The 27214-nt window shown below is 46.7% G+C and overlaps 1 protein-coding gene across 2 annotated transcripts in view; it reads left to right on the top strand.

Moving 5' to 3' along the window:
• Nucleotides 1-27214, top strand: part of KAT5 (lysine acetyltransferase 5) — an 804909-nt gene that overhangs the window by 561905 nt on the left and 215790 nt on the right. For both annotated transcript variants that reach the window (XM_069644821.1, XM_069644820.1), the window contains one exon: nt 7742-7831. In XM_069644821.1, the coding sequence (XP_069500922.1) occupies nt 7742-7831 (90 nt within the window). The remainder of the gene's footprint in view (nt 1-7741; nt 7832-27214) is intronic.

The raw sequence follows: 27214 nt of genomic DNA, 5'->3' as shown, positions 1-27214 counted from the left end.
GGGTTTTCTTTGGTATAAACTGATAAATAAAACATGCTATCTTAGCGCTCGCGAGTCACTATAGAATTAACAGATCAGTGACTCCAGAGTAATGCGCACGCAGGTTAAAACAGCCCCTGAGAAGAAGACACCATCTGTCTTCATCCGCGCATGTGCCGGTTGCTGAAGACGTGTTATTGTACGCGCACGTGAAAAACCAGTTCAATATTTGTAATTTTCACGAGCAACAGGCAACAGGTAAGACTTTGGCATGGGAAGTGTTTAAACTCTGGAGAACTGTGAGAGTGGGCTTTCCACTCCATATTATTAACTTAATCCCTGGGACTCGCAGGTTTAGAAATCAAACGCATTAATTAAATAACATGTTGTACAGCTATTTGGCCAAAAAAAATCTCGAAGGCACACGAGGCACAGCTTTGCGTTAGAGACATTTCAAGAATATATGCAGGACCATTATAATACGTTCGGGTTACAAAGAATGTTTTATTTCAGACGTAGTTCTTCACTCTTTTCACCACACAGCAGTAAAAAAACAAATGGTTCTTTAAACCGGAAAGGACCCTGTAGCCTTTTCATTGAGACGGTTTTTCACAAAGGAACACGAGGCACAGCCTTGCGTTAGAGTAACTTTATGAATATATACAGGACCTTTTATAATACGTTCGGTTTTCATAGAATGGTTAAATTCAGACGCAGTTCTTCACTTTTTCACCACACGGCAATACAAAAATAAATGTTTCTATAAACCGAAAGGACCATGGAGCCTTCCAATTTGACACAGGTTTTTTCACTTATTTCCCGGTCTCCATGCAACCTTTTTGCACAACTTCTTTTCACTTTTAGGCCAGGATCAAAAGGCACACCTAAGAATTAGCTCAGCTTCACAGCCTTGCACGCACCCCCACGTTAACAGGCATATTTCATTACAGCTGCCATGACTGCCCGTCACTTTCACTTTTTGCCCCTTTAGAGCCTACAATTGGCTTGTAGATCGAACCTTCTGTAACTACAATTTCTCCATCTTGATTCTACACAATTCTTACAGCCTTATGGACTTTTACTGATTCCTGCAGACCATCCTGCCATCCGGCAACAAAACTAACAAGATACTATCTTCCTTTAGTTTCTTACCCGGTAAGCACCTTCAGGTCTCTTAATTAGAATGTCTATTAACACCACTTAGACCTCCAAATAATCGTAGCTCTCTTTTTCTTCTCTCCCCGTTTAACCTTATTCCTCCCTCTCTCTTTCGCTCCTTGGGTTTATTGCCCAACCTCAACCATGTATAAATTGACAAATGCAAACACCAATATCGTAAATGCCTAAACATTCTTTGTGTTTTTCACTGACTCACGCACACCTTGTCACGTTATCACTATGCCTCACAAATGATTGTCCTATGTAACCAATTTCTGCATGTTACATAACTGCATGATTGTGACCACCATTGCATACCTATGTAAATAATATCAGCCTTGAGAAAGACCTTTAGGGGTTGAAACACGTGTCGGCTGACCACCCTCTCTGGACAAAACGTCTACACTATAACAAATAAAAATACACTCTGTAAACGCAGCAACAAGCGTCAGATCCTTTCTTCGAAGGGTCAATCAATTCTTTTCTCATTGCAAGGTAACCAGGACTTTTTCTGCTGTTTATCCCCATTAAGAAGGGGCTGTCACTGAAGTTGCTGGGGGAGTATGGATCTGGGAGGGAGGTTTCTGATACTGAACACCAAGCTGGGGTCCCGTAAGATATCCCTTTTTTCTTTATACACCCCGAACACTGGCCAAGAGGCCGCCTTCACTGCTGTCACCAAAACACTACTGTGCTACTCGGAGGGTGATCTAATTATAGCTGGGGATTTAAATTCTGTTATAGATCCCACCAAAGACCTTAACCTAGCCCCATTGGCAGCAGATAAGCAGAACTCCTTGGTCCTGGCAAAACTATTGAGAGAACTCTCAATGATGAGGCCGGGATGTTCTTTCATCCTGAAGAACGGGATTATACCTTCTATTCCGCGTTGCATCAGGGGCATTCCTGGCTGGATAGGACATTGATCTCCAGGTCCCTTGTCCCGATGCTTACCCGGTGTGAGAGCCTGCAAAGCTAGGGAGGAGGAGGTCTTACAGCGGGAAGCTTATCGCAAGCTAATTCACGCAAATCCCTGAAGGTGCTACAGGTCGCGTAGAAACTATTGGAAGTCTACCTCACAGACAAGGTGGTGCAGTCATTGCTCTCTGCCCATCAGTACTATTACATAAGGAGCAACAAAGCCAGCCGGCATCTGGCTGCGAAATTGCGGAAGCGAGTAAGTTCATCCCGGGCCCTACTGGATGGGGGTTGTGAAGAGGGTTACTCAGGAGGTGGCCAAAGTAGCGCTCACGGAGAGCTACTTAGAGAACTGGGGGTTAGCATTCCTGGAGTGCAGAGGCAAAAGGATCATTACACGGCACAAGCAAAGCGCCTGCAGCTTTCGGCTGAGGACAGAGAGGCGCTCTAATCTGAAATCACTGAACAAGAGGTCCACTGAGCCATACAGAACGTCCCAGCGAGGAAGGCGCTGAGGTCTGACGACTTCTCAGCCCAGTTTTACTATGTTTTTGCACCTATATTAGTCCCCCAGCTGACAAAATTATTCAACAGCTTTTTGAGATTGGGCGCAGTCTTGGATGCCATGGCAGTATTTACCACCACGCTCATTTTGAAACCAGGGAAGGCTGGAGCAGACCGCTCGACGTACAGGCCAATAGCCCTTATGAATGTTGATGCCAGAATGTATGGCAAGGTCCTGGCCTGCAGGCTGACCAAAGTCCTCCCTAAGCTGATCGACCAGGACCAAACCAGTGTTATAGTCGGGTGCAGGGTATGCTGGTGGTCGTAGGTCGGCAAATATGTCTTAGAACCAGGGTACTACTACACCTAAAACACTCATACTCCCCTGAGGCCCCAATGATTCCAGATTTACGCAAATCTAGCACTGATATGGCACAGATCAGATTCTGGTAAAGGAATGGGTTCTACACATGGGCGGACTTGTACGACGAAGGCAACTTCAGGGACTTTACATCGCTTCAATTGGCAGAAGGTATGCCGTGCGGACAATTCTTATGGTACCAGCGAGCCAGGTGGACCGCACGTATGAAGTGGGTCGAATGGCCTGAAAAGCCTGAGGCACACCCCCTTCTGACATTGCTGTACAACCTGGGGGACGGCTGGAGACTGATATCTTAGATATACAGCCAACTCATGGACAGGCCTATCCCCGCAGCGCAGACCTGAAAACTAGATGGGAACAGGATATAGGACCGGAGATCACAGACAAATAATGGGAGAGGGCTTTAGCGTTCCCCAGTGAAGTATCCAGAAATGTCAGGTTCAGGCTGATACAACTTAACGTGCTATATCGCACATATAAGACTCCACACAGAATAGCCCAGTTCAGCAAACATGCCCCCCTCAGATGCACGTGGTGTAAATCGGAAAATGCAGACCTGTGGCGCATGTTCTGGAGTTGGCCCAGGGTACCTCTGGGATAAAGTGGAGCAAACATGCAAACGGCATGACCAGATACGACTGGTCTCCCAAAGAATGCCTGTTGGGCACATACCCTTTTCTAGCCAAGATAAAACATGCAACAAAACTCATGGACATGGCCTGCGTGCTAACAAAAAGAACTATCGCAATGGCCTGGAAGCGGATGAACGGCCCACAATACTTAACATGGCACTGGGAAATGAAACGAAGGGTGGAAGCAGAATCCCAGGCCTGGGAGAACGGAGTCTTTAGATCCCCAGACGACGCAAGCATGGCGCTGGATGCATGGAAAACCCTAACACAGGATTTGTTTCACCCTTCGGACGATAAACCGCCTTGAGCAAACAACCCCGCGGATCACCAACGACCCATCCTGGATAGTTCACCTGGGTGGGTCGGCACATAGACCACCTGTGCTTCTGTATCTCCCTGCTCCCCCCCCCCCCCCTCACTCCCTAGAAGCCCATCTGGGCCCTCCTGATGCCCACCGCACCCACGCAGCCAGATCAAGAACCACACACTGGAGTACACCGCAGTTTAATTGAATTATTTGGTTATATGCTGTGTTCAACGTTACTATTGGTATGCAATTCTGAAATGATGACATGACTGTAACAATAAGAAATGCCAATAAACAAATTTAAAAATAAATAGTGGGGTGCGGGGCACACGATAATATTTGCAGAATGGTAGATGTAATGGCAGCCAAAAGGGAAATACTGGAGTGCTTTGTACTGCTCTCCTTGGATGCCTGCAAGGCTTAGTGATGGCCAACTATAAGGCCCCTAGGACAAGAATAAATGTTAATGGTCAGCTTTCCCAGTACATCCAGGCAGAAAGAGGTATCGGGCACAGCTGAAAGCTCTCGCCTCTTATCTTCTCTCTGGCAATGGAGCCATTGGGCCAACACGTCCGGTGTAACCTACTGATCTCCGGGGAGACACGCACAAGCTGGCACTCTTTGCCGACAATGTGCTGTGCTTCCTCTCTGATCCCCTGAGATCCCTGTCCGATTTAACAAAGGCCCTCGACGAGTACAGTGAGGTTTCCGGTTTTAGAATCAACTAAGACAAATCCCTGCGCCTGAATGTTTTGAAATCCTGGGAAACTGTTCATAGGCTCAAACAGGTTTCTGGCTATCACTGGGCACCTACTGAGTTGCCATACCTGTGCGTCACAATCACTGCCGACTTCCTCATTGGTGGGTGCCAATCTCTGGTGCCTAGTAACGGGTGCCCGAGACGAACTGGCACGTTGAACCCACCAAGCAATCTTGTGGCTGGTCCGGATCCAAGCTGTTAAGATGGCCCTGCTCTCAAAGCTCTTATTTGTGTTTCAGGGGCTACCCCTAAAAGTACGGGCGAGGGATCTTGAGGGACTCCAAAGGGACATTGTTAAATTCATTTGGGGGTTGGGGTGTAAGCACCCAAGGGTTCCAGAGAGAATTTTTTTCTAAAATCCTTCTTTGCAAGGGGCTTGGTTTTCCGTCCGTGAGGAATTACCTTTTGGTATCTCACCTATATAAACTTCTGGGGAACCCAGGGGGGGAGTAAACTCCCTTATGTGATGAAGTGGAAGCAAGAGTTAGAGCGGGAAATTTCAGAGGACTCGTGGGCTAAGATCTTGCGACGAACACATGCTAGTTCAATGTGCACACAGACAAAATAGGGGGCAATACAACTCTGCTATAGATGGTACCTCACTCTGGCGAGACGCCATCATATTTCTCCGGAGCTGTCGGACTGGTGTTGGCACCGGTGTGGGGAAGTATGTAACATGCTTCAAATGTGGTGGTCCTGCTCCGTTATGCCTATATTCTGGAAGGAGGTCCTAGCGCAAATTAAAGATATCACTGGGGCCCAACTTCCCTTTGACCCCCTGGTGCTCTTACTTGGAGACGTACCAGAGGATAGGATGGCTCATACACAGGCTGCTTCTGGGCCTCCCTGATAACCCAATTGCTCTTGGTGGCAAAGATCACTAGTGCCCGATTCTGGAAAACCCGGGAGGGACACACCCCCCACCCCACCCCCCTCACTAGTGGACCAAGGTTTGGGAGATGTTGGCCATGGTGAGGATTACAATGCTTATGACAAATACTATCCCCAAATACATGCAGGCTTGTACCCATTCCTTGAACATGTTAAAGACAGAACGGCTCACTTATTCAGACCCTGTGCCTTTTGTGATCAGTCAATGGTGAGACACCTGGTGGGCGGGGCTGGGGATGTGAAGCTTCAGGGAGAAGAGAGCACGGAAGCACTATTGGGACTAAAACCACAATCCAAGGCATATTTGTCCTATGAACTGATGTGGGACGTGAGACTTGGTCATGTTATATCTGGGGCAGGTGACTGGAGCTTAAGAGGGCGAAGGCCAACATTGCTTTCTGTTCATTTCCTGTTTCCCTCCTTGATATTTTTGTTCTTTTTTTTCCACCTCGGGTGGGAGGGGTTGGGAGACTGTGGGTAGGGGGGTGGACTAAGAGAAACGTATCACTACATTATGTACTGTTTGCCCTATTGCGTTACCTTGTATTGTCATTTGACCGAAAATTAAATAAACATTATTTTTAAAAAGAGCACAAAAAAAAGACCTCAAATACAAAGCTGTGTTCCTTATTGCTGTCATCTCTATCGGAAGAATACAGGAATTACATGCATTATATCTCTCTGAGACATTGTCTCTATAGACTAAAACAAGGTGGTTTTAAGAACACATCGTAAGTTCTCTCCAAGATATATCTTAAAATTGAACTTTCAGCCTTCTTTCAAAACCCTCAAAAAGGGTGGTCATCTAGTACCCTAATAGAGCCAAAGAATTTAAAAGGCTAGACCAGTTCTTTGTTTACGAAGTCAACAGTTGCCAGCTGGATCGGTAGGTGTATACAGTTATGTTACAGACTAGCAAACACATCTTTTCCCTTTGCCCCAAAAACACACACTACACATAGTACAGGAACAATGCTCGCTTTCATTGCTAATGTACCACTAGAAGCAACCTGGAATTTGGCACACACTTTTACACAGCATTATTGTGTAGCCACAGGAGCAAGAATAGATTCACATGTGGGAACAGCCATTTATTTGCAACAGTTCCTTCAACTCACCCACCTTCCTAAGGTACTGCTTGCTAGTCTATGCAAAGCATGTGAATCTAAGCAGATTCCCAGTCCTCAGAAGACAAACCTACCCAGTAATCACCTTTCTGTTTTGTGGTTTGCATCTGCTTAGAATCACATGCATCCCCCCACCCTCCCTGATACGGAATGAAGCCGCAGTGCTACAATGCTATCATGGATGTACTCATGTCAAGTTAAAAAAAGAAAATTGCACCAACTTCAGGTCAGAAAAACAGTCGGAGGACGTTGGCGAGTGTGGGTTCATGGGTGCCTCTACACGTAAAACAAGGATAGTGTGACAGGAATGCCCCTGTCATAGCCCCATTTTCGAATTCAAAAATAGAAAAGCAAGATGTAATACTCCCAAACACTAGATGGCGGCCCATGCAAAACATGTGATTCTAATCCTATATGAGCCACAGAAAGACTTTTACTGGGTAAGTAATGTTCGTCTTAATGTATGTCAATCCGTGTTTTCTGTCCCTTCTGACTACCATGCTCACCTCCTGAGAGTTATGCATCGGCTGCTGTGCCACCCAACCCCTTGATCTACTCAAAAGCAAGCCCTGCAAAGCAAATAAGGTGGATGTACCTGTTAAGCTTGAGGAAAATATCCCTTCCCTAACTTTCCCTTACTCTTGTATTTGTTCTAAAATGAGGTGGAGACCAACCTAATTGTATATATGTTCATGGGTTTCTTTCTTATTTGGAGCATTCTAGATTATTGCATCTATGTTAAATAACTATATTTTTATACTTAACCTGCAGGACAATCTATTGCCAGATACCCTTTGTGTATGTTCACTCTACCTGACACAAAACCCCAAATCTCCTTGGTCTAAGCCTTACTGCTTAGCTTTGTTATCAATTGAGAGTTTAGTTGGAATTATGTGGTAAACCTTAGCAGGTCTGCTAAGGTTATCTTCTCAGAACCCTGCACCAGAAGTGAAAAACCTGTTAACAACTCTAAGTTTATGCTACAATACTTATTCACATCTAGGTGTCTTACTACATTATCAGAAAATTAAGCAAAGGTTTAATATGTTCCTCTCATTTTTTCTTATTTTATTTTTACTAAAGACAAAGTGTAACCTTCGCCACCCACCAGGTAATGAGATCTACCGAAAAGGAACAATCTCCTTCTTTGAAATCGATGGAAGGAAAAACAAGGCAAGTGGTCCTCCTTTTTTTTTTTCTTCTTCAGTGTAAGAGATCAAGTCTGTTTAACTAAAAAGAGTGATGTGATTCATGATTATTCAGAATGGATGCTTTGTTTTTTCAAAATAATTAATTTCCATCTGTAATGATTGATCATTTTTCTAATATTCCTGGTCACACTGAAAGACTAACATTTCTTGAAAGTGGTGAACAGTCTTTTGAACAATTGTTTCAAACTTAAGGTCATCAACTTTTTGTCATTGGTTGTAAACACTTTTCAGTTCATTAAGGGTAAAAAAGAAAATGTAAGCCCTCTGATATTGAAGATGTCCTGGGGGTGGAGGGTTCCTTACACTGCACCATTTTAGTTTGTTTCTTCCATGATATGATATGGCATTTGAAATGATATGATATATGATATGATATGGCATTTGTAACGCGCCTATACACAAGTGTTTCAAGGCGCGACGAAGCAGGGGGCTGGGGGGACAAGGGGAGACAGACAACGATCCTACTAGGCCAGGTGTCATTCAGATCGCGCAAGTGCAAGGGTAGGGGGACTGGGAAAAGTGCAAGGGGAAGGGGAGAGGGGGAAAGTGCAGTATATGGTAAGTAGAATACAAGATAAATAGGGCCAGCTGGTGGTAAGTGCAAGGTAAGTGCCGGGAGAAGGGGCTGTAGGATACAGAGACAGTCCCGTAGTGCAGGTAGGCAGTGCAGGGAAGAGTGGCTGGGCCAAGGACCGAGATCGGTGAGTGGCCCAGTTGCAGAATCAGTGCAGGTTCAGTGAGTTTAGCAAGGGAGAGAAAGCAGAGGCAAAGAATGGTTCTCCTCAAGTTTCAGGGGGGTAGGAAGGCTGTTCCAGAGGGAGGCCCCTGCTGCAGAGAGAGATCTACCCCCAGATCATAAGAGTATGTCTAAACATGTGTTTTTAAATTAAGGCAAGTCTTTGACCAGGGCATCAACTATTGCAGTTTTCTTTCTGGTTTTGCTGTCTCAATTATTAGGCTCTTGCTAGAATTTTGGTGGATCAGGCAATCCATTTTATCTGTGAAACTAACAATTCTTGCAGAATGGAGCACAATAATGATTTGCAATAGATTCAAAGTGAGCGTTTGAAAACTTCTGAAATTCCTGCAGACACATTATAACCCCAAGAGAGGATGTCCTACGCCGCTTGTATCAAACTTAAAGAAAGCACTCTAATCTGAACTACCAACCCAGCAAAAATTGGTACAAGGCATGAATATAAATAAATACACAGACCTGCTATAGCACGAAGGCAGCTCATTTGCAGAGTAAATGTTAATGTTATAGGTCATTTGTACCGCGCACTATCACCACCGGAGTGGTCCCCTGGCGCTCTGGCTGCTCTGAAAGAGGGGGGGAGGGTGGGTTAGTGGGTGGAGGCTGGAAAAAGTGCAAGGTTGCAGTGATGTGCTGTTGGCAGCCTCAGCCCGGTGGTTCCGTCGGCTGGGCCTGGGGTGTATGCGGCCGGTAGTCGTCGTGTGCTGATGTGCGAGTCTATGTGTTTTTTTGTTTTGTTGTTGCAGTGTAGTGAAGTTTGTGCGGTTTGCTGCGCTAGAGGTTTGTGGTTGTGTTTGGTTTGGAGTTTGAGAGGTGTATGCAGAGAAGGAAATTGTTAATGGTATTCGTTAGTCATCTCTATCCTGGACTGAACCGGTTGGGCTTGTGTAATCTTACCCGACGGGATGCTTGTACACCCTGAGCCTCAGGAGGTACATGCCCGTTTTTCCATTCGAGGCCGTTTGAGGATCTAGCTGTCCCCTCCGCCCGCTCCCTTAATAACCTTGCATGCTCCTCACCCCCACCACATGACTAGCGCCGCTGCTAGTGTCCATACACCCGATTGTGTGGTGATTGTTGGTATCTTGTCCGTTCCACAGCCTCGTGGAACCTAGTTGTGGCTGTACGGGCGGTGGGGGATGGTAAGGGTTGGCTGGAGTAGTTGTATCCGTTTCTCTGGGTCTCGCGGGTGGACCCCTGTGTCCAGCGTCAGCCCTACTGGTGCCCAGGGTACTTCTGTCGGTTCTAGGGGTTTGTCAATGTCCTTTTTTGATGAGTCGTTTGTCTTATTGTTGTTTCGGTTTTATTCTCCGGTGTTGAAGAGGCAGGTTTTTAGTAATTTTCTGAATTTAAGGTGGTCTTTGGTGTTCCTTATTACTTTTGGGATGTTGTTCCAGGTTTTCGCCGCTAAGTGGTAGAAAGCGGTGCCTCCGAGTTTCTTCTTGATGTAAGGTTTTTGTTCCAGTCGGATTTCGTTGGTTGACCTGAGCGGTCTCGTTGGCTTGTAGATTGTTATTTTTTTTTGTAGGAATTCTGCTCCTTGTCCGCTGATTGCCCTGTGCATTATGCACATTGTTTTGAAGATGATACGCTGTTTTACTGGGAGCCAGTGTAGTGTTTTTAGACCGGGGTGATGTGGTTTCTTCTGGGTTGTTTGAGGAGTAGTCTGGCTGCAGTGTTTTGGATCCGTTGTAGCTTCTTCAGTAGGTATTCCGGTATACCGAGATAGAGGCTGTTTGCATAGTCGATACTTGACATGAGGCCGACGATGGTGAGTGTTTTGTGTGTGAAGGAGAGGAAAGGTAGTATTTTTCTTGCCGTGTGGAGGAGGAAGAAGCATTTCTTGACTGTTGCGTTTATTTGCGGTTCTAAGCTTAGGGTGTTGCCATCAGGACTCCCAGATTTTTTACTACCTTAGATGGTGATGGTGTAGATCCCATTTCCGTTGGCCACGGGATGGCGGTTTCCTTCTCTTGGTCTTTGGATATGATCATGATTTCGTTTTTTCCTGGGTTGATTTTCAGGTTGTTGGCATTCATCCAGTTGAAGACTTCTTTTAGACAGTCGGTTAAGTTTGAATGATCGGCTTGGGTGTCTTCGATCTTGTAGATGATTTGAGTGTCGTCTGCATAGTTGTAGCATTTGATGTTGTGTTTCTTGAAGATTCTGATTACTGGGGTTTGGTAGATGTTGAAGTACAGTGGAGATAGTGAGGATCCTTGTGGTACTCCACAGTCGTTGACTCGTGGGGTGGATTTGAAGGGTTTGATCCAGACGGTTTCAGTTCTGTCTGCTAGGAATGATTTAGTCCAGCGTAGCGCTGTCTGGTATGCCTATGTCTTCTAGTCTTTTGGTTAGGGTGTCATGGCTAACTGTGTCGAAGGCTGCAGAGAGGTCGAGCAGGATAAGGGCAGATGTTGTGTTGGAGTCTGCGTTTGTTTTTAGGTCATCCCAGATGGATAGTAGTGCTGTTTCTGTACCTCTTGTGGGTCTGAAGCCGACTTGAGCTTGGTCTAGCAGGTGGTGTTCTTCAACGTATTCTTGGGTTAGTTTGTATACGTAGGTTTCGAGGAGTTTGGCTGGGTAGGGGATGTTGGAGATTGGTCTGTAGTTGGAGAGGTCATCTACGTCCCCGCTTGTGTTTTTCAGAAGTGGTTTGATGTAAGCCGATTTGAAGATCCTTGGTACTGTTCCTATTGCCAGTGATAGATTTAGAAGGTTTCTGAAGTATTCTGCTGGTGTTCCTTGTCTGAGGATTGATTTGTAGATGTCTGGGGGGCAGGGATCCATCGGTGAGCCCGCTTTCTTGCTGTGTTTTATCAGCATTGCGAATGCCTCTGCTGATATTTGAGGGTAGTTATTGAGTTTGTGCTGCGGTTCTGATTTAGGTTTGTTTGGTTGTAAGTCGCTGCTGGTTGGTCTCTGTTGGATGGTTTGTCGGATGTCATTGATTTTCTTTTTGAAGTGGTCTGCAAGGTTGTTGCATAGTTTCTCCGAGGGAGTTGGGGTGTTGTCACAGCCTGGTGGGTTTCTCATTTCTTTAATGATACGGAACATTTCTTTTTGTGTGTTGGTAGCATTTGTGATTCTGTCATCATAATGCTTTCTCTTTGCCTTTTGAATTTCCTTCTTGTATGCGCGAATGTGCTTCTGGAACATTGTTTTTTTGTCTGGATTGTAATCTTTCCTCCATTCCGTTTCCATCTTTTTGTTTTCTTTTTTCATGGTGCTTAGTAGTGGGGTAAACCATTTTGCCATTGCTCTTTTTTTTGATGGTGTGAATGGTTTTTCTGGGGCCATCTTGTCGATTGTATCTGCAATCCATTTGTGTAGTATCTCCGCTTTCCCGTCTAGGTCAGCTAGGTCTAGTTCTGTTGTTGAGGGCTTGGTTAACTCCAGTTGTTCGAATAGGTTGCCTTTTTTGACGTCTTTGCAGTTTCTTTTTGTGGTGGCTGTGAGTTTGGGAGGTTGGATGTAGACTTGAGTAGGCAGAGTGATTACGAATGGGATGATGAGATGGTCACTCCACAGTATTTGTATCGGCGGTGCCATGGTGATGAGTTTTTCCTCTGCGAATATTGCGTCCAAGGTGTGTCCTGCCGAGTGAGTTGCCCCTTTTACTAGTTGTCGTAGTTTCATGGTGGCGAGTTGTTCAATCAGTGAGTTTTGGGAGTTGGCATGACTGTCTTCGAACCAGATGTTGAAATCCCGCAGTATGATTAGGTGTTCGTGGTTGATGGCTATGTTGGTTATGGCTTCTATGAAGTTGTCGACGAAGGATGCATCATAGGTTGGGGGTCTGTACACCAGGATGAATGTGATGTTGGTTTTTGGGCTAGTTGTTAGGTGAATGACCATGGACTCGCAGTTGGGGATGTTGAGTGGTTCGTCTGTTCTTATTTTCAGCTGCTCTTTTTGTTTTTCCTGTTTATTTGAAGGCATTTAAAGTTTGCTGGAAGGCAGCTTTGGAGTGTGATTTTGTAGTTGTCGTCCATCCAAGTTTCTGTGATGAAGAGGATGTCGATGCCGTTGTCGTCGAGTAGGTCGAAGATCTCTGTAGAGTGTTTTGACATGGATCTTGCATTTATTAGATTGCAGTGGAGTTTAGAGGTGTAGCTTGGTTTGCCTTTTTTTGTTAGGGTCGTTTTCTGATCTTGTTCAGGAGCAGGTTTCAGGTTGTCGGCGTTCTCGAGTAGTACTTCTAGGTTTAGCCTAGGGTTTTTGTTTTCATCTGGTTTGTCTTCCAGGGGACATGGTTGTGGGTTCTTCTTGCTTTGGTGATGTATGGTGTTATTGCTTCAGTTGTGTGCTTGTTGTATCTGGTGGGGTTTGTCCTTCTTCGTGATGTTGGTAGGTTGTTCAGTGTAGTTGGTTTTGGCGTCGCGTTGGTTCGATCTGGTGAGTAGGTCTCAGTGAGGTATGGAGTAAAGGACTAATGACTGAATAGTGGCCTTCTTAGCATGAGGCACTTCCTCTGAAATTAGTACTCCAGAGGATGGGCAGCATAACCTAGTAAGGGTGTGAATTGGGGCAGTTGTACAGCACATCTGCAACATCATTTTATGTGATTTCCTCCTACAAATAACATCAAACCAAAAATGCAGGTAAATAATATACTGCAATGTATGGAAATACTAAAAATAATGGAAACTAAGTGTGAAAACCACAATTATGATTACACAAAATAACCATAGAATCCATAGTAGATATCCTGAAATTGTTGGCAACTCTTTACAAGATGGTTTTAAGTAAAAATCACATTGATGAGTGAAAAATACAATGAAATGGCGGGCTTTGAACTATCCGGCCTCTTGCGCTGGTCAATACTTGAATTACATTGCATGAAGATTCTCACAACCCATCCTGCAGCAGTTGTCTGGGTAAAGAACCCAAGCCCAAAGGATCCAATTGTATGGACCTGATCTCTAAGCACCCATGACAATAATGCTCATGGGAACATATATAGTATTATGAAGTAAAGTATTTAATATGAAAATCAAATAGGGTTATGGCTGCAAACTCAAAAATATCCAATAAAACTACTAAACAAATATGCAGAAATCATCACCCGATAAGTGTGTGGTCTTTTTCAAGGCTGTGTACAAATTGACCACTATTCATAATCAAATCGCCCGACAAAGTGCGTCCGAGAAAAGAGAAAATAGGAACCAAATTGTGTGTGCGCAGTAGATATCCAAATTTGAAAATGGCACAATTATGAAGCCAAGAATTAACATTTTACACAATTCATGTTAGCGTCATTCAGTTTTGCCAAATAACAACATTGTAGTATATTGGAAATGGAACCACAACAGGGGGAAAAAACAGAGAAGAATGACAATATATATAAATCCACTACATAATTTCAACATAATTATTCAAATACCTCAATTCGTAAGTCACAAATAATGGTGTTCGAAGGGATTGGTGGTTCCGACGTAATCCACATCTATGACAGACATACACCACAGATGTGCTGCTTCGGAAAAAAAATTTGGCGCCTGCGTCAATGTCGTCGATACACTGTGCTTGAGGGCCTCCGTCGAGCCGACGTCACTGGATGTTATAAGTAGGACGCACGACGCCCGTAGCCTCAGTTCCCTTTTTTCCGCAAACGTGTTTGCTTCAGAGATCTCGGTGCGCCTCGGTTCTTCTGATTCTATCGGTTCTTCGAACCTGGTTTGTGAAATTAAGATCATGTCTTCTTCTTCTACCCTGCGGTCGGGATTCAAGAAGTGTCGGGACTGCGGTTCCAAGATGTCACTTACAGACCTGCACAACGTCTGCCTCTGGTGCCTCGGCTAGGACCACGCCACCGATGACTGTGACGAATGCCAGTCTTTGACGTCAAAGGCCTTGCGGGAGCGAAAGAAGCTGCTGTCGGTAGGTAGGGTTTCCAAGCCCCGAAAGCCAAAATCCGCTGGGCTTTCCACCCAAGATTCGAGGGGTAACTCTCTGCTTCGTCAGCATAAGTCCAGGGGGGTCTCGGTCCCGGAGCGGTTCCCGCCATTCCTCTGCCTCATCGAGGCACTCGCGGAAGCACCGTCACCGGTCGCCTTCCCCATCCTCGTCCGAGGACTCCGCCAGACGGCGGGTAGCTTGTCCTACCAAGCATTCCTCTCCTGCAGAATGGGACGCATTTCTCAAGGAAACTATGGCGATTTTCAAGTCGCAGGGCTCCATTCCATCCGCGCCTTCGAGAGAAGCCGGCAAGGAACGCGCTAGTGCCACCGTTTGAACGCCTTTGGGCTCGGTCGGTCGGCGCGATCACCGGAAACCTTTGAGGTCCCGGTCGGACAAGGTGGATCGCTCTAGCCATGCCTGCTCCAGGTCTCTGTCCTCGACACCCTTGAGACCGGTAGAACCTGTGAGGTCTTCTAAGAAGACGTCATCGGCGCCATTTCCGTCGAGGGACTCTCTCGAGGCTCCGCCCTCGAGGCCTGTGTCGGTGCCATCAGCGCCACACTCGACGTCGACGCTGATTCCGTCGAAGCCTTTTGTGGAGGCTGTACCGGAGGAGACTCCGAGGAAAGCCCTGAAGAAGTCAGGGAGGCCGGTCATTGACCCTTTTTCTGTGCCCTCATCCAGGTAGTTATTCCAGCCTCTGGATTATATCTCTGAGGTGGATGAGGAGTCTGCGGGGGATATGGTTCCTGATGAGGTTCCTGACCATTTGTTATCTGGTCATAGCCAGCTGGAAGACCTGCGTCAGTCTTTGCACGATGCCAGTGGTCTTGATACCTCCCCGGAGGTTGAGTTTGGCAGGCCTGAGCCTAGTACGTATGCTGAATCCTCGTGCAGGCGACTCATGTCGAGGGTGATGGAGTACTTGCGCCACCAGTGGATTTTCTGCAGGATGACCTGACGGATATCCTTGCCCAAGGTCCACCCACTGACCCGGTGCTGCCATTTCATATGGCTTTACAAAGAAGGGCGGTGGCGGGTTGGACTCCCCCGGAAAGTCTGCCGGCAGTGAGCAAGTCGTTGCCGAAAAAATACCGGCCAGCCAGTAGCGACCCCAGCTACTTGAATACGCACCCCACTCCAGAGAGTTTTGTGGTGCAGGTGGCTATGGCCCCAGCAAAACAGGTGTCGTACCCTACCATCCCTCCTGATAGGGTCGACAAAGTTTTGATGGCTGGGCGAAGAAAGTATTTTCTTCAGGGGGTATGGCTTTACAGGCAGCCAACTTCATGTGTGCCTTAGCATGTTTCACTCACACTCTGTGGAATTGTGTGTCTTTATTGGATGAAGATATTCCCTCGTTCGGGATGGCAAGGATGCCATGTGTGAATCCGTCCAGTCTGGTCTGGACGTGGCAGACTGTATCAGTCGGTCCATGGCGGCGAGCACCGTGATGCGCAGGTTTGCGTGGTTGCGGAAGTCGGGGTTTGCTCCTGACGTACAAGCCCGGCTTCTCAACATGCCCTTTGATGGTGGACATCTTCTTGGCAGCAAGGCTGACGAGAGCTTTGAGAGGTTGCAGACCTCCAAAGCTGCAGCAAAGTCATTGAGCGATGCATTTCGTCAACCTCCGCCTTTTCGTCCTAGGGGACAACAATGGAGAGGAGGTTCCTTTCGATACTACTCTTCCTTTAGTAGATCGAGCGGAGCTGCAAGTCAAAGGGGCCACCATAGGAGTACCAGAGGTGGAAAACAAGGTACTCAAGGTGCCAAGGCCGCTCGAGCAGTTGCCTCTTTGCCCTCAGGCACTGCTGCAGCATCTTGTAGAATGGCGTGCCATTACTTCAGATGTGTGGGTTCTGGAGATCATAGGCTACTGTCTTCCTTTCTGGCAGAGGCCTCACGACAATCCACCAGGGAATCTCTCTTTGAAGCTCCTTGCGCAGGAAATCAAATCCCTGCTGCAGAAAGGCGCCATAGAACTGGTTCCTGTAGCGGAGAGGAACAAGGGATGGTATTCCCCATATTTTTTTATCCTGAAAAAAGACGGGGGATTGAGACCCAGCATGGACTTGCATGGTTTGAACAAGCTCCTCAGGAAGGACAAGTTCAAGATGGTTACTCTCTCTTAAATCCTCCAGGCCCTTCAACTTCAGGACTGGTTGATGTCTCTCGACCTCAAAGACGCTTATTTTCATTTGCCGATTCATCCCAAGCACAAGAAGTAACTGAGGTTCGCGGTTGGCGACTCGCACTTTCAGTTTCGGGTCCTGCCGTTCGGATTGACCTCCGCCCGAGGGTCTTCACCAAGCTCATGGTGGTGGTAGCAGCGTATCTCAGGAAAGGGGCATTCACGTCTACCCCTACCTGGTGGACGATTGGTTGATCAGGGCGCGCTCTCCCAAGCAAGTCCTGGATCATCTGTCAGTCACCTGCCACTCCCTTCACAGGCTGGGCTTCTCCCTCAACTTAAAGAAGTCCCACTTGACACCTACCCAGCGGCTCCAGTACATCGGAGCAGTGCTCGACACATCCCTGGGGCTGTGTTTTCTTCCCCAGGTGAGGGCTCATCACATTCTGCAGATGAACAAGTTTCAACATGCCCAGAGTCTCCCGGCATTCGAGTTGTTGAGGTTGCTCGGCCTCATGGCATCCTGCATTCTTCTGGTGCCAGAGGCCATGTTGCGGATGAGATCTCTGCAATGGGCTCTCAAGCTCCAGTGGTCGCAGTCCCTCCGGCAGGATGTCAGAACCCGTTCAGGGTCCGCCCTCGGTCGCCCAGGATCTTCTGTGGTGGGCCGTCGAAGGCATTCTGATGAAGGGGGCTCCATTTTGGCTACCCTGGCCGGAGATGACTATCGTGATGGACGCATCCCTCACTGGATGGGGAGCTCATGCCAACGAGTTGACAGTCAGCGGTCGTTGGTCTCCGTCTGAGTCCAGACTCCATATCAATCTGTTAGAGCTGAGGGCCATCAGGCTAGCCCTGAAGGCTTTTCTGCCATCTGTGCGAGGGAAGAATGTCCTGATTCTGACAGACAATACAGTGGCCATGCAATACCTCAACAAAAACGGGGTGGTCAGGGTCTCCCCCTCTGTGCATAGAGGCGATTTAGCTCTGGTTCTGGGCCATCCTGCAGGACATTTCGATCTCAGCAGTTCATCTGGCCGGAGACGAAAACGTGGCGGTGGACGCTCTGAGCAGGCAGAGCACGGTCTCTCATGAGTGGAAGCCGGCTCAGGAGATTCTCTTGGAGATCTTTGCCCTTTGGGGGACCCCACAAGTGGATCTATTCGCCACCAGTGTCAACCCAAAGTGCGAAAGATTCTGCTCGCGGGAATTTCCTCCAAGAGGAGCCTTAGGGGACGCGTTCGTAGTGGAGTAGTTGGAGTAGTCCTTCCCACTGCTGTACGCGTTTCCTCCAGTCCCCGTCATTCCACAAGTGCTGCACAGGTTACAGAGGTTCGGTTCCCGAATGATCCTCATTGTCCGGCATGGGCCAGGAGAACGTGGTACCCGGACCTTCTCGACATGTCCATCTGCCGTCCACGCCGTCTTCCCTACCGAGATGATCTGCTCTTACGGGAGGGGGGTCAGGTTCTCCATCCAGAGGTCACATCCCTCAACCTTCATGCTTTGCTTCTGAAAGGTTGAGGTATAAGGATTGGGACCTACCTGAAGACTTGATGGAGGTGTTGCTTTCGGCCAGAAGGCCCGCAACAAAGTCTCTGTACTGTTGCCGTTGGAGAAAGTTCTGCGACTGGTGCAGGGTTCAGAATGTGGATCCTTTTTCATGTGCCATTCCTGTGGTTCTGTCTTTTTTGCTTTCATTAGTACACAAGGGCCTGCAAGTGGGTTCCATCAACGGTTACCTGGCGGCGCTGTCCATATTTAAGCGCTCGTCTGAGGAGTGTTCTTATTTTAAGATCCTTTGATTTCTCAGTTTCTCAAAGGGCTCACTAATGTGTTCCCACCGTCACCTTTCCAGGTGCTCGGTTGGGATTTGAACCTGGTTCTAAAATTCCTCATGGAAGCTCCATTTGAGCCTTTACATTCTTGCCCTTTGAGACTGTTGACCTTTAAAACTTTATTTTTAGTTACGGTTACTTCCGCTCGCAGAGTGAGTGAGTTGCAGGCACTTTCCGTTAAGCCACCCTTCACAGTGTTCCATAAGGACAGGGTTGTCCTTGGCGTTCGTCCTTCTTTCCTTCCGAAAGTGGTGTCCGAATTTCATTTAAGCCAGAAAGTTATTCTTCCGGCGTTCTATCTTCCTCCGCATCCTGGTAAGGAAGAGGAGAGGCTCCATAGGTTGGATCCTAGGAGAGCTTTAAGTTTCTACATCTCGCGCATGTCCCGGGTCAGAGTGGACCACCAGCTCTTTGTAGGATATGCTGGAAGGCGTTTGGGTCAAGCTTTTACTGAAACAGACTTTGTCTAGATGGATTATCTTGACCATCTCGGAATGCTACCGTCTGATGGGTAAGGACCCTCCGATAGACTTACGGGCCCATTCTAGTAGGGGTGTGGCTGCCTCTACTGCCCTGCAGAGGGCTGTTCCCATACGTAACATTTGTGAAGCAGCCACATGGGCCTCTGTCCATACTTTTGTAAAACACTACTCCCTGGATTCTATCCATGGGCAAGATTTGGCCTTGGCAAGGCGGTCCTCTATTCTGCAATTTAATTGGGCATTCTAAAATTCTAAATTCTTTTCCCACCTCCTTACGTTGGTACTGCTTTGGGAGTCTGTCATAGATATGGAATACGTCGGAGGAACCAATCCCTTCGAAGAACAAGTTACTTGCTTACCTGGTAACGTTCTTTCGATGGGATGTTCCGACGACGTATTCCACATTGCTCCCTCTCTACCTGCCCCTCTACAGAATTTCTTATGCGATTGCAGCTTTCGTTTCCGCAAGGCTTTCTGTAGTCAGTCTGGCAGAAGATTGGTGCCACACGTTCTGGGGAAAAAGCTACAACAGAGGCTACGGGCGTCGCGCGTCCTACTTATAACATCTGGTGACGTCGGCTCGACGGAGGCCCTCGAGGACAGCGTATCAACGTCATCGACGCAGACGCAGAAAAATTTTCTGAAGCAGCACAGCTGTGGTGATTATCTGTCATAGATGTGGAATACGTCGTCAGAACATCCCATTGAAAGAACGTTACCAGGTAAGAAAGTAACTTGTTTTTCTCTTGCAACAACCCTCCACCATGGGTGCAATTCAAAACAGAACAGTTGATGGGTAGAATTTCACGTTTAAAAATGAATTTCAGCCATCCTTCCCTTTGTTAAACAGGCTCTCCTAACAGGAATCGCAATAAACACTTTGAAGATTCGAAGCAAAATGAGCAAATTCCTTTGGAGGTGTAAACAGTGGCAGTTATCACGTAACATTTTACAACGCCAAAGAAATTGGGCATACTTAAGTATGTGTGTCCTGCCTAACTTAAAGCGATCATCTATTGTGAGGGCACTGATCAGTCCCTATGGCTGTCAGCCATCATTATAACGTTCCTTATCTGTTTTAAGCTGCACACTTCAGAGGTACTTTTTATCAATGTGGCAGCAATGTGTTTTCCCAGTAACTTTGACTCGTGTTGAGTCTTTCTGCTGTTTCATTTCGAGGAGTAGGCGGCTTACCACATAAATTCTCGCCTTATGGTGGAGCACAGCGGTGTGCTGCAGTGTGTTTTCGTGTTTGCTTGGGGCGAAGGTGTCGGACGTGATCATGCCTCCCCCCAACCCCCCCCGCTATGATCACCAACCCAGAACTAGTGTGGGGCTGTCGGGTGTGGTGAAAATGAGTCACTACGGAAGCCCTGCTGAAAACTAGGATTGCTTGAAATTGAAACCTGAACGCTGAGCGCCAGAAAGCAAAGAAAATAAACGTGTCCCGAATGAGTGCAAGGGCTAAGAACTTGAACAGCAGTCAGCATGCTTCCCATTTTATTCAACAACTTGTTTTCGGTACTGTTGACTCAGCTGGTATTAATTGACCTACTTGTTGTGGAAAAGTTATGGTCCACTGCCGAGGAGGGGCTGAGACTCGCCCCTTAACTAGTTTCTCTGTGGTCACACAAAAACAAAACAAACACGCGTAGTCGGACGATTGCTGGGTGAGTGCGGTCGTCACCGTCTGTGCTGGGGTGCATTTGGTGCATTTTGATTGCCGACGCATTGCACTGTGCTGAGTCTTTGGCAGATTAATTTACTCTTTAATTGGCCCTCTGGCACCTGAGACCCCCTGGAAATGAAGCTTAAGTCGACACCATAGGCAAGGGAAAGTGTCTCTGGAGCCCTTTACACACAAGGAAAACACCAAGGGCTGCTCCAAAAATGAAGGAAGGGAAGAAAGACTGGAGTCTTTAGAGTTCAGTGTGGCAAATACCCAGCCAAGGATATCTGGTTATTTTTCTGGAATGGGGAACTCTACCACTAGTTCTGCAACGCACAGTGCCCCTTCCAGAAGCATGAAACCTGACTCTAGTATCGTTACTGGGTTTAATAAAATGACAAACAACGAGGTTCTGGTGCTGACCCGGACATGCAATTGTCCTGTTCTTCCTAATCATTGGACAATAACGGATCCCTGTTGGTACTTTGTAAGTGCTTTCATCATAGTTCCTTGGGTCCTCCATTGTCCACACAAGACTCCTCTCTGTCTACTAATGTATCTAACAGTCCCAACTTGGAGGCATCGGTGACTGGTCAGGAGGGGGTCTTGGCCCCTAACGATAATTTTGTGGACCCCACGGAGCTGTGTGCAGCGAGTGGCTCCGGTGGGGTAAACGTACATTCCAACTTACTGATTGCCATGATGGCCAAGGTTGAAGCTTTGTTTGCCCTATGTTTTGTAATGGCTACAGACCAGCGAACCTTAAACACCATGATGGTTAAACTGTTGGACCCTAGCAGGGTGACCCAGGCGACTTCTACCCTGCCCCGGTTTATGGCCCTTCTTCACCTATGAGTCTGCACCTCTTGAGAGCTATTTGGCCGGGGCTGCCGAAATTCTACCAAACACTTTGGGCAAAGGGTGGCTGTAGGGAAGCTTTGGCTGAAATGGGGATAGAGTGGTGGTTTTCTCTGATGATTCTGAAGTGACCTGGAGGTCCCCAGACTCTTAGCATTGCGGCAGGGATGGAGTAGGATGCATTAGATGCTTTATGTGCCGAGATATCGATGATGGAAGCTACCCTGCCAGCCCCCAAGCCCAACCCACAACGAAGGAAGCAGTGGGGGACAGACCTAGATAAGCCTAATCTACCTTCCTGTGAGGGTGCTGCTACCCCTGATCGATTGCAACAGATGGGATAAGGCCCCTAAAGTGATTGCTAAGGTATTGGGTGACGGTTCTAGGTATACCGTGTCCCTCCTTGGACCAGTGGATAAGTGGTCACGCCCTAGGCCTGCTACCTCCCTGCCCCCCAATCCCGTAGGCACCAGATTGCCCCACGGTAAAGTGACTGGTGGGATTTGTGGTGGGGCACTGAAGCATCCCCACGTCAGGCCTAGATCATCTGGCCTACAGACTTTGTTGGGAGGAACTGTGGGGGGGGTGCATACTGTCTGGCCGTCGGTGATAAAATCCTCTAAACATTCTGAACATGTTATTGGCCCCCCGATCCTGGCTAGGAACACCTTATAGGGTTCACCTTTAGCCCCACCAGATGTTATAATGGAGCTTGGCCACTGGTAACAGGGTCATGGATCCGATGAGGCTTGGCTCCTCTCTAAAGCTTGAGGCGATTCATACCACAGACAATAGCCCATTCTTAAATAGAACATCACTCCTCTGGCTATGGGCCTCGGCACCCTGGCTGTCCACGATTACCTCCGACGATATGCTGCAAATTGAGCTCCCCAAGTGGGGTAGTTCTACTAACTAGGTTTTGATTAATTTTGCCTCTCCCACTGTGGTGCCTTTATTGTGTGCAAATGTCGATGTCTTGTTTAACCTGGGTCTGAAACTAACAAGTCTGTCACGAACTGCTAGCCACTAGCCAGTCACTAGGATTGGCCAACTCTGGGGCATACAATGCAGATTATGCCTGCACAGATGGATCACAGTGGGTGCGTAACTTGAATGATTTGCAGATTTCCCTGCAGGTACCGGGTGAAGAGTACTCTTGTTATGAAGCCATCTCTTGGGGCCTCTCCGCCTAATGTTCAGGGCCCTAACGATACCCGGGTAGGATAGCCAGTTGGAATACACAGGGACACAGTCACTTATTGCACACTAATTTGGTCAATGCAGGTCTTGACAAATGTTGATGTCTTTTTGTTACGGGAGACTTGATTAGATTGCCCCCTTCAGGTTGAGGGCTACCATGTTTACCAAACTCTAGCCAAGAAAGGCTCTAAGGGAAGGCCCTTTAGGGGACTTATAATTGTGGTAGGGCACCTCTTTAGCTCCTGCCATGTTGTGACATCCACTGGCGGAGATAACGTCCTGGCGATGGAGATGTGGCAGGAGGAAGGAGGTGATGAGTGGAGTATGTGGATTTTAAACGTATATGTCCCTTCAAGTACCAAACTCCTGGATGAAATCCAATCTAGAATTGAAGAAGCCTTGGTTTCACACAAAGGGAGCAACATAGAGCACCTCATCCTTTTCGGGGGTATGAATTTAAATGCCATGTGTGTGGACGACACGTTGTGTGCTTCCCACAGCAATGTCCTAAAATAAGAGTGTGATAGTTAAAGGGAAAAGTAATCCTAAAGGGAGACTTTGGGTTCCCTTTTTGAGTCGGTGGGAACTGCACATGTTAAATGGTACAACTAAGGGTGATAACCCAGGAAATTGTACATGGTCCGAGAATAATAGCCAGGCTCAGGCTACCCTTGACTATTTCTTTGCAAACAACGCCTATCTCATGGTGGTTGAAGACTTACATGTTGTTCCAAATGAGTATAGTGATCATAACATACTTGTGCTTACTATAAATTTGCAACACACAGTGGTCAGTGCTAGTGACTGTATCAGTATTCAATCTAACCACGCCAGCAATCTTATTAGTTGGACGGCGACGCATTTGCATAAAGTGGGCAGGATGATCTCTGAGCTACGGAATGAGGACTTCGATGCCTTGGGCCCCATGAGTTGTAATGAGTTAGAGGAATGGTTCAAGACACTGGCTATTAAAACGCCAAGAGAGATACGTGGAGAGCTCAGAGTGGTCCGCGGCCAAAGGCTGTCTGCACCTGTGTTGATAATACGAGTGAGGTGTATTAAGAAAAACTATCGGGGATGGCTTAAGCGCTGAAGGTACTCGATCCTCAATACGCATTGGCAGAGCATGATTACAGTACTTAGAAGTGGCAATCCTAAGACGATATGGGGGATGTTAGCCAACACCAAGGGTGATCGTAGGAAACCTATCCTAACTACTATACAGGAGTTGGAATGGATTTGGTACGTTAGAGGGAACTGTGGTGCCAGAACAGGGGCTTCTCCCCTGGATTATATGATCGCGGGTTGGCCTATGGCCATTGATGAAGCTGATATTCGAGTCTCAATTTTGAAGCTTAAGAACTACAGGGCCCCTGGTCCCAATGGCTTAGCCAACGTTGTACTAAAACAGAACCCTGATCAGTGGCCAGTATACTTTAAATTTTGTTTGACAAGGTTTGTGTGATAAAAAAATCCCAGCATCATGGGAGCAGCCTGTCCTCGTAACGGTATACGAAAAAGGAAAATTACAGACTGCTGTCTTCACTAGATGTTATGGGAAAACTCTTCTCCACTTTTGTCCTGAGGGCTCTCCAGGCATGGGTGGAGTAAACCCAATTACTACAATTTATGCAGGTGGGGTTTCGCCCAGGGTGTTACACGTTGCACAACCTTAGGATCCTGGATTCCTTGATTAGGGGTGCGATTGAGCCTGGTGGGCCTACTTTATATGTCCATTTTGTGGATTTTAGAGCAGCCTTCAATGGGGTCAACCACAAGATGCTGTGGTGTAAAATGGTATCCTTGGGGTGTCCGAAATGGCTTGTTAATGTCCTAAAAGGTCTTCATTGGAATACTCCATCACGCGTTTGTCTGAATGAACAGGAGGGTGTGCCTGCCACGATTAGAATATTCAAAGGGGTGAAACAGGGTTGGACGATTGTACCACTGTTTTGCAATATATATAAATGTCTGATCTCCCTGCCAGATTTGTTCCAGGCATTGGCTGTTGCCCTAAAAGAGGCAGGAGGTCCATTCCCTGTATGCTCTACGCCAATGATCTAGTTATGCCAAATTACACCTATAGCGGAGCCAAAGCAATGTTCGATATACTGGTTAAATATGCGTCTGAAAACGACCTGAGTATTAACATGGGGAAGACTAAGGTTGTTGTGGTGTCCCCCAAAAGGGTGAAGTGCCCCATATCTGGGGCTAGAAATGTGTGCCAATAGAACATACACCCACATAAAAGCTGTTAAGATGGTTAAGGCATGACGTATGACTCAACTGATAGGCAATTTTCACAAAACAAACTGCTGGGTTTTCTTTGGAAGGGACAATTACCTTACACAGACAATGCTTTTGCCCCATGGTTCTCTATGGCCTAGAGCCCCTGGCCACGGGGGCCTTGCATTGGCCAGATTTGATTGAGGGTTATTTTGGAGGCGAATTCTGAGGCTAAACCCCTCTACCACAGTTGAATATCTCCGTTTGGAGCTGAGGCTGGTTTCCCTTAAGTGACTGATGTTGACCAGAAGGGGTCTACTGCACTTGAAAATCAACACTGAGCCGAAATGTCAGTTACTTTCGCTGCTGGGGTCAACCCAGAGTCCCTGCCATAGATGTAGGGAAGAGAAGTTTGACATATTAATCGCTACGTTATATATAAATGTATTGGATGGTGTCCCGATTTCAACAGAAGAACTAGGAATGTTCTTTTAAAACCTGTTTTCAAACGTAAATTGAAGCAGTGGGATTGGATAAACAACTGTGGCCATTTTGCTAACTACAACTATGTTTCAGGTGTGGTGCACCGTTTTCTCCAACCTCAAAGATATCTGAGGAGGTGCCCTAACCCAGCGGTGCACAGTTTCCTACTGAAGCTTTGGATAAACCAGTTGCCATTGTTTATTTTTTGTGGTTACCCGTCCAAGATGGGGGCTGTCATAAATGTCAATTGCCTGGCATATTGGAGACGGCAAAACACTTGTTCACCAAATGTGCAGCTCTGGGCAGTTTTGTACACAACAATGAGTCAATAAAGCAGGAAACATTCTGGAACGACTCTCTCAATACTGAGACCGAAAGTGTGCACATTGCCTTGTATCGGCTGTGGTGTATCATCAAAAAACGCCTGCCTAACACGAATTGATTTTATGGGGACAGTTCATGATGAGCCAATTTTCTATTTTAATGAAATTTTATTTGATTATTTAATGTTTTATATTCACAATCTACATATGTTATGCATTAAAATGTATATGTATGAACGATAGTGATTTTAGTTTGTTCGCAGCTAGACCAGTTGTGAGATATGTGCATGTTATGTAATGAATTGGAGTGTCTAAACAAGAGGTAATGAAATGCAACAACCTGCGTATAGTACGATTTGTTTGATTTTAATGTAATTTGGGAATTTAGTGATTTGTAAAAGTTCTTCTGGAACTGAATGCAAATAAATAAATGATAAATGTTTCTTTAGTTTTAAATAACATTTGTGTTACTTGCATGATGATGTGTCCATGAAGACCTGGTTGCAGTGCATATTTCAGTACTGTATTTTTTTTACTTTACTTTTCTCGCACGCAGCTTTGCATTTTACCACATAATGCCTTTAAAAGTATTGTATACACTAAAAGGGCCATGCCATGAGATTTGGCCTTGTGGTCTTTTGGCCTTGTTAGGGAGAATTCTCTGTTTAGGCTGAATTTCCTAACCTAGTGAGTCCCCCAGCAGCTTTGCTGGATTTTTGGGGTTTAATTTTTTCTCCTGCCAAGAGTGAGACTCTTTTACCCTCACTCTTGGACATGATTTGAGTGTGTTGCTTTGACTCTAGATGTGTTTAATGGGCTATGGGGTCTTTTACTCCATAGGGCTTCATGTGTTTTTGTGATGTGTGTTACACAGCACCCTCAGTGCAGTAACACAGGGGTGTCATAGTGACCCCCCAGAATAGACTCCATACCCTGGGACAGACTACTGTCCCCCAGGGCATGTAAAGTCACCATTGACTTTACTAGTCTTGAATTCTGAACAGAACCAGTACCAACCATCATATTGTGGACGTACTGGCTGGGTCAATTTGATTGCCCCGGGGTCTGTTAGTCGAGGGGGCATGTCTCCGTCCCCCCTGATCGAGTTTTGGCTGGTGGCAGTGGATACTACTTTTTATATTCAACCGCGAATATTTCTCTATGGGATTTTCCCATTGTTCGAGGCTACTGTCTTTAATTATTTAATTACGATAGCCTCGAACATACCGCCGGTTTATTTAATTATTATTAATTCTCCGGTTGGTATTTTTTGCCAAAACTCGGTTCTAAAATGGCGTTTGTGTTCTCTTCTGTGACTCCAACCCAAGTCGAGCTCTTTGTTCCACTTTTTGGCGGGCTTCTCCACAGAAGCCCTCCAAAGTGGTGCCACTCTGTCTGGGGTACTTAGGAGGGGTGGAGGGGGATTTAGGCACCCTGGACTGAGTTGCCTAGGCAACTCAAGTCGCACTCCGTC

The sequence above is a fragment of the Ambystoma mexicanum genome, chromosome 2p (genome assembly GCF_040938575.1).
Source record: "Ambystoma mexicanum isolate Mex_15411 chromosome 2p, UKY_AmexF1_1, whole genome shotgun sequence".
Classification (NCBI taxonomy): domain Eukaryota; kingdom Metazoa; phylum Chordata; class Amphibia; order Caudata; family Ambystomatidae; genus Ambystoma; species Ambystoma mexicanum.
The sequence above is the reverse complement of the archived record's forward strand: the minus strand, read 5'-3'. Positions and strand labels throughout refer to the sequence as shown.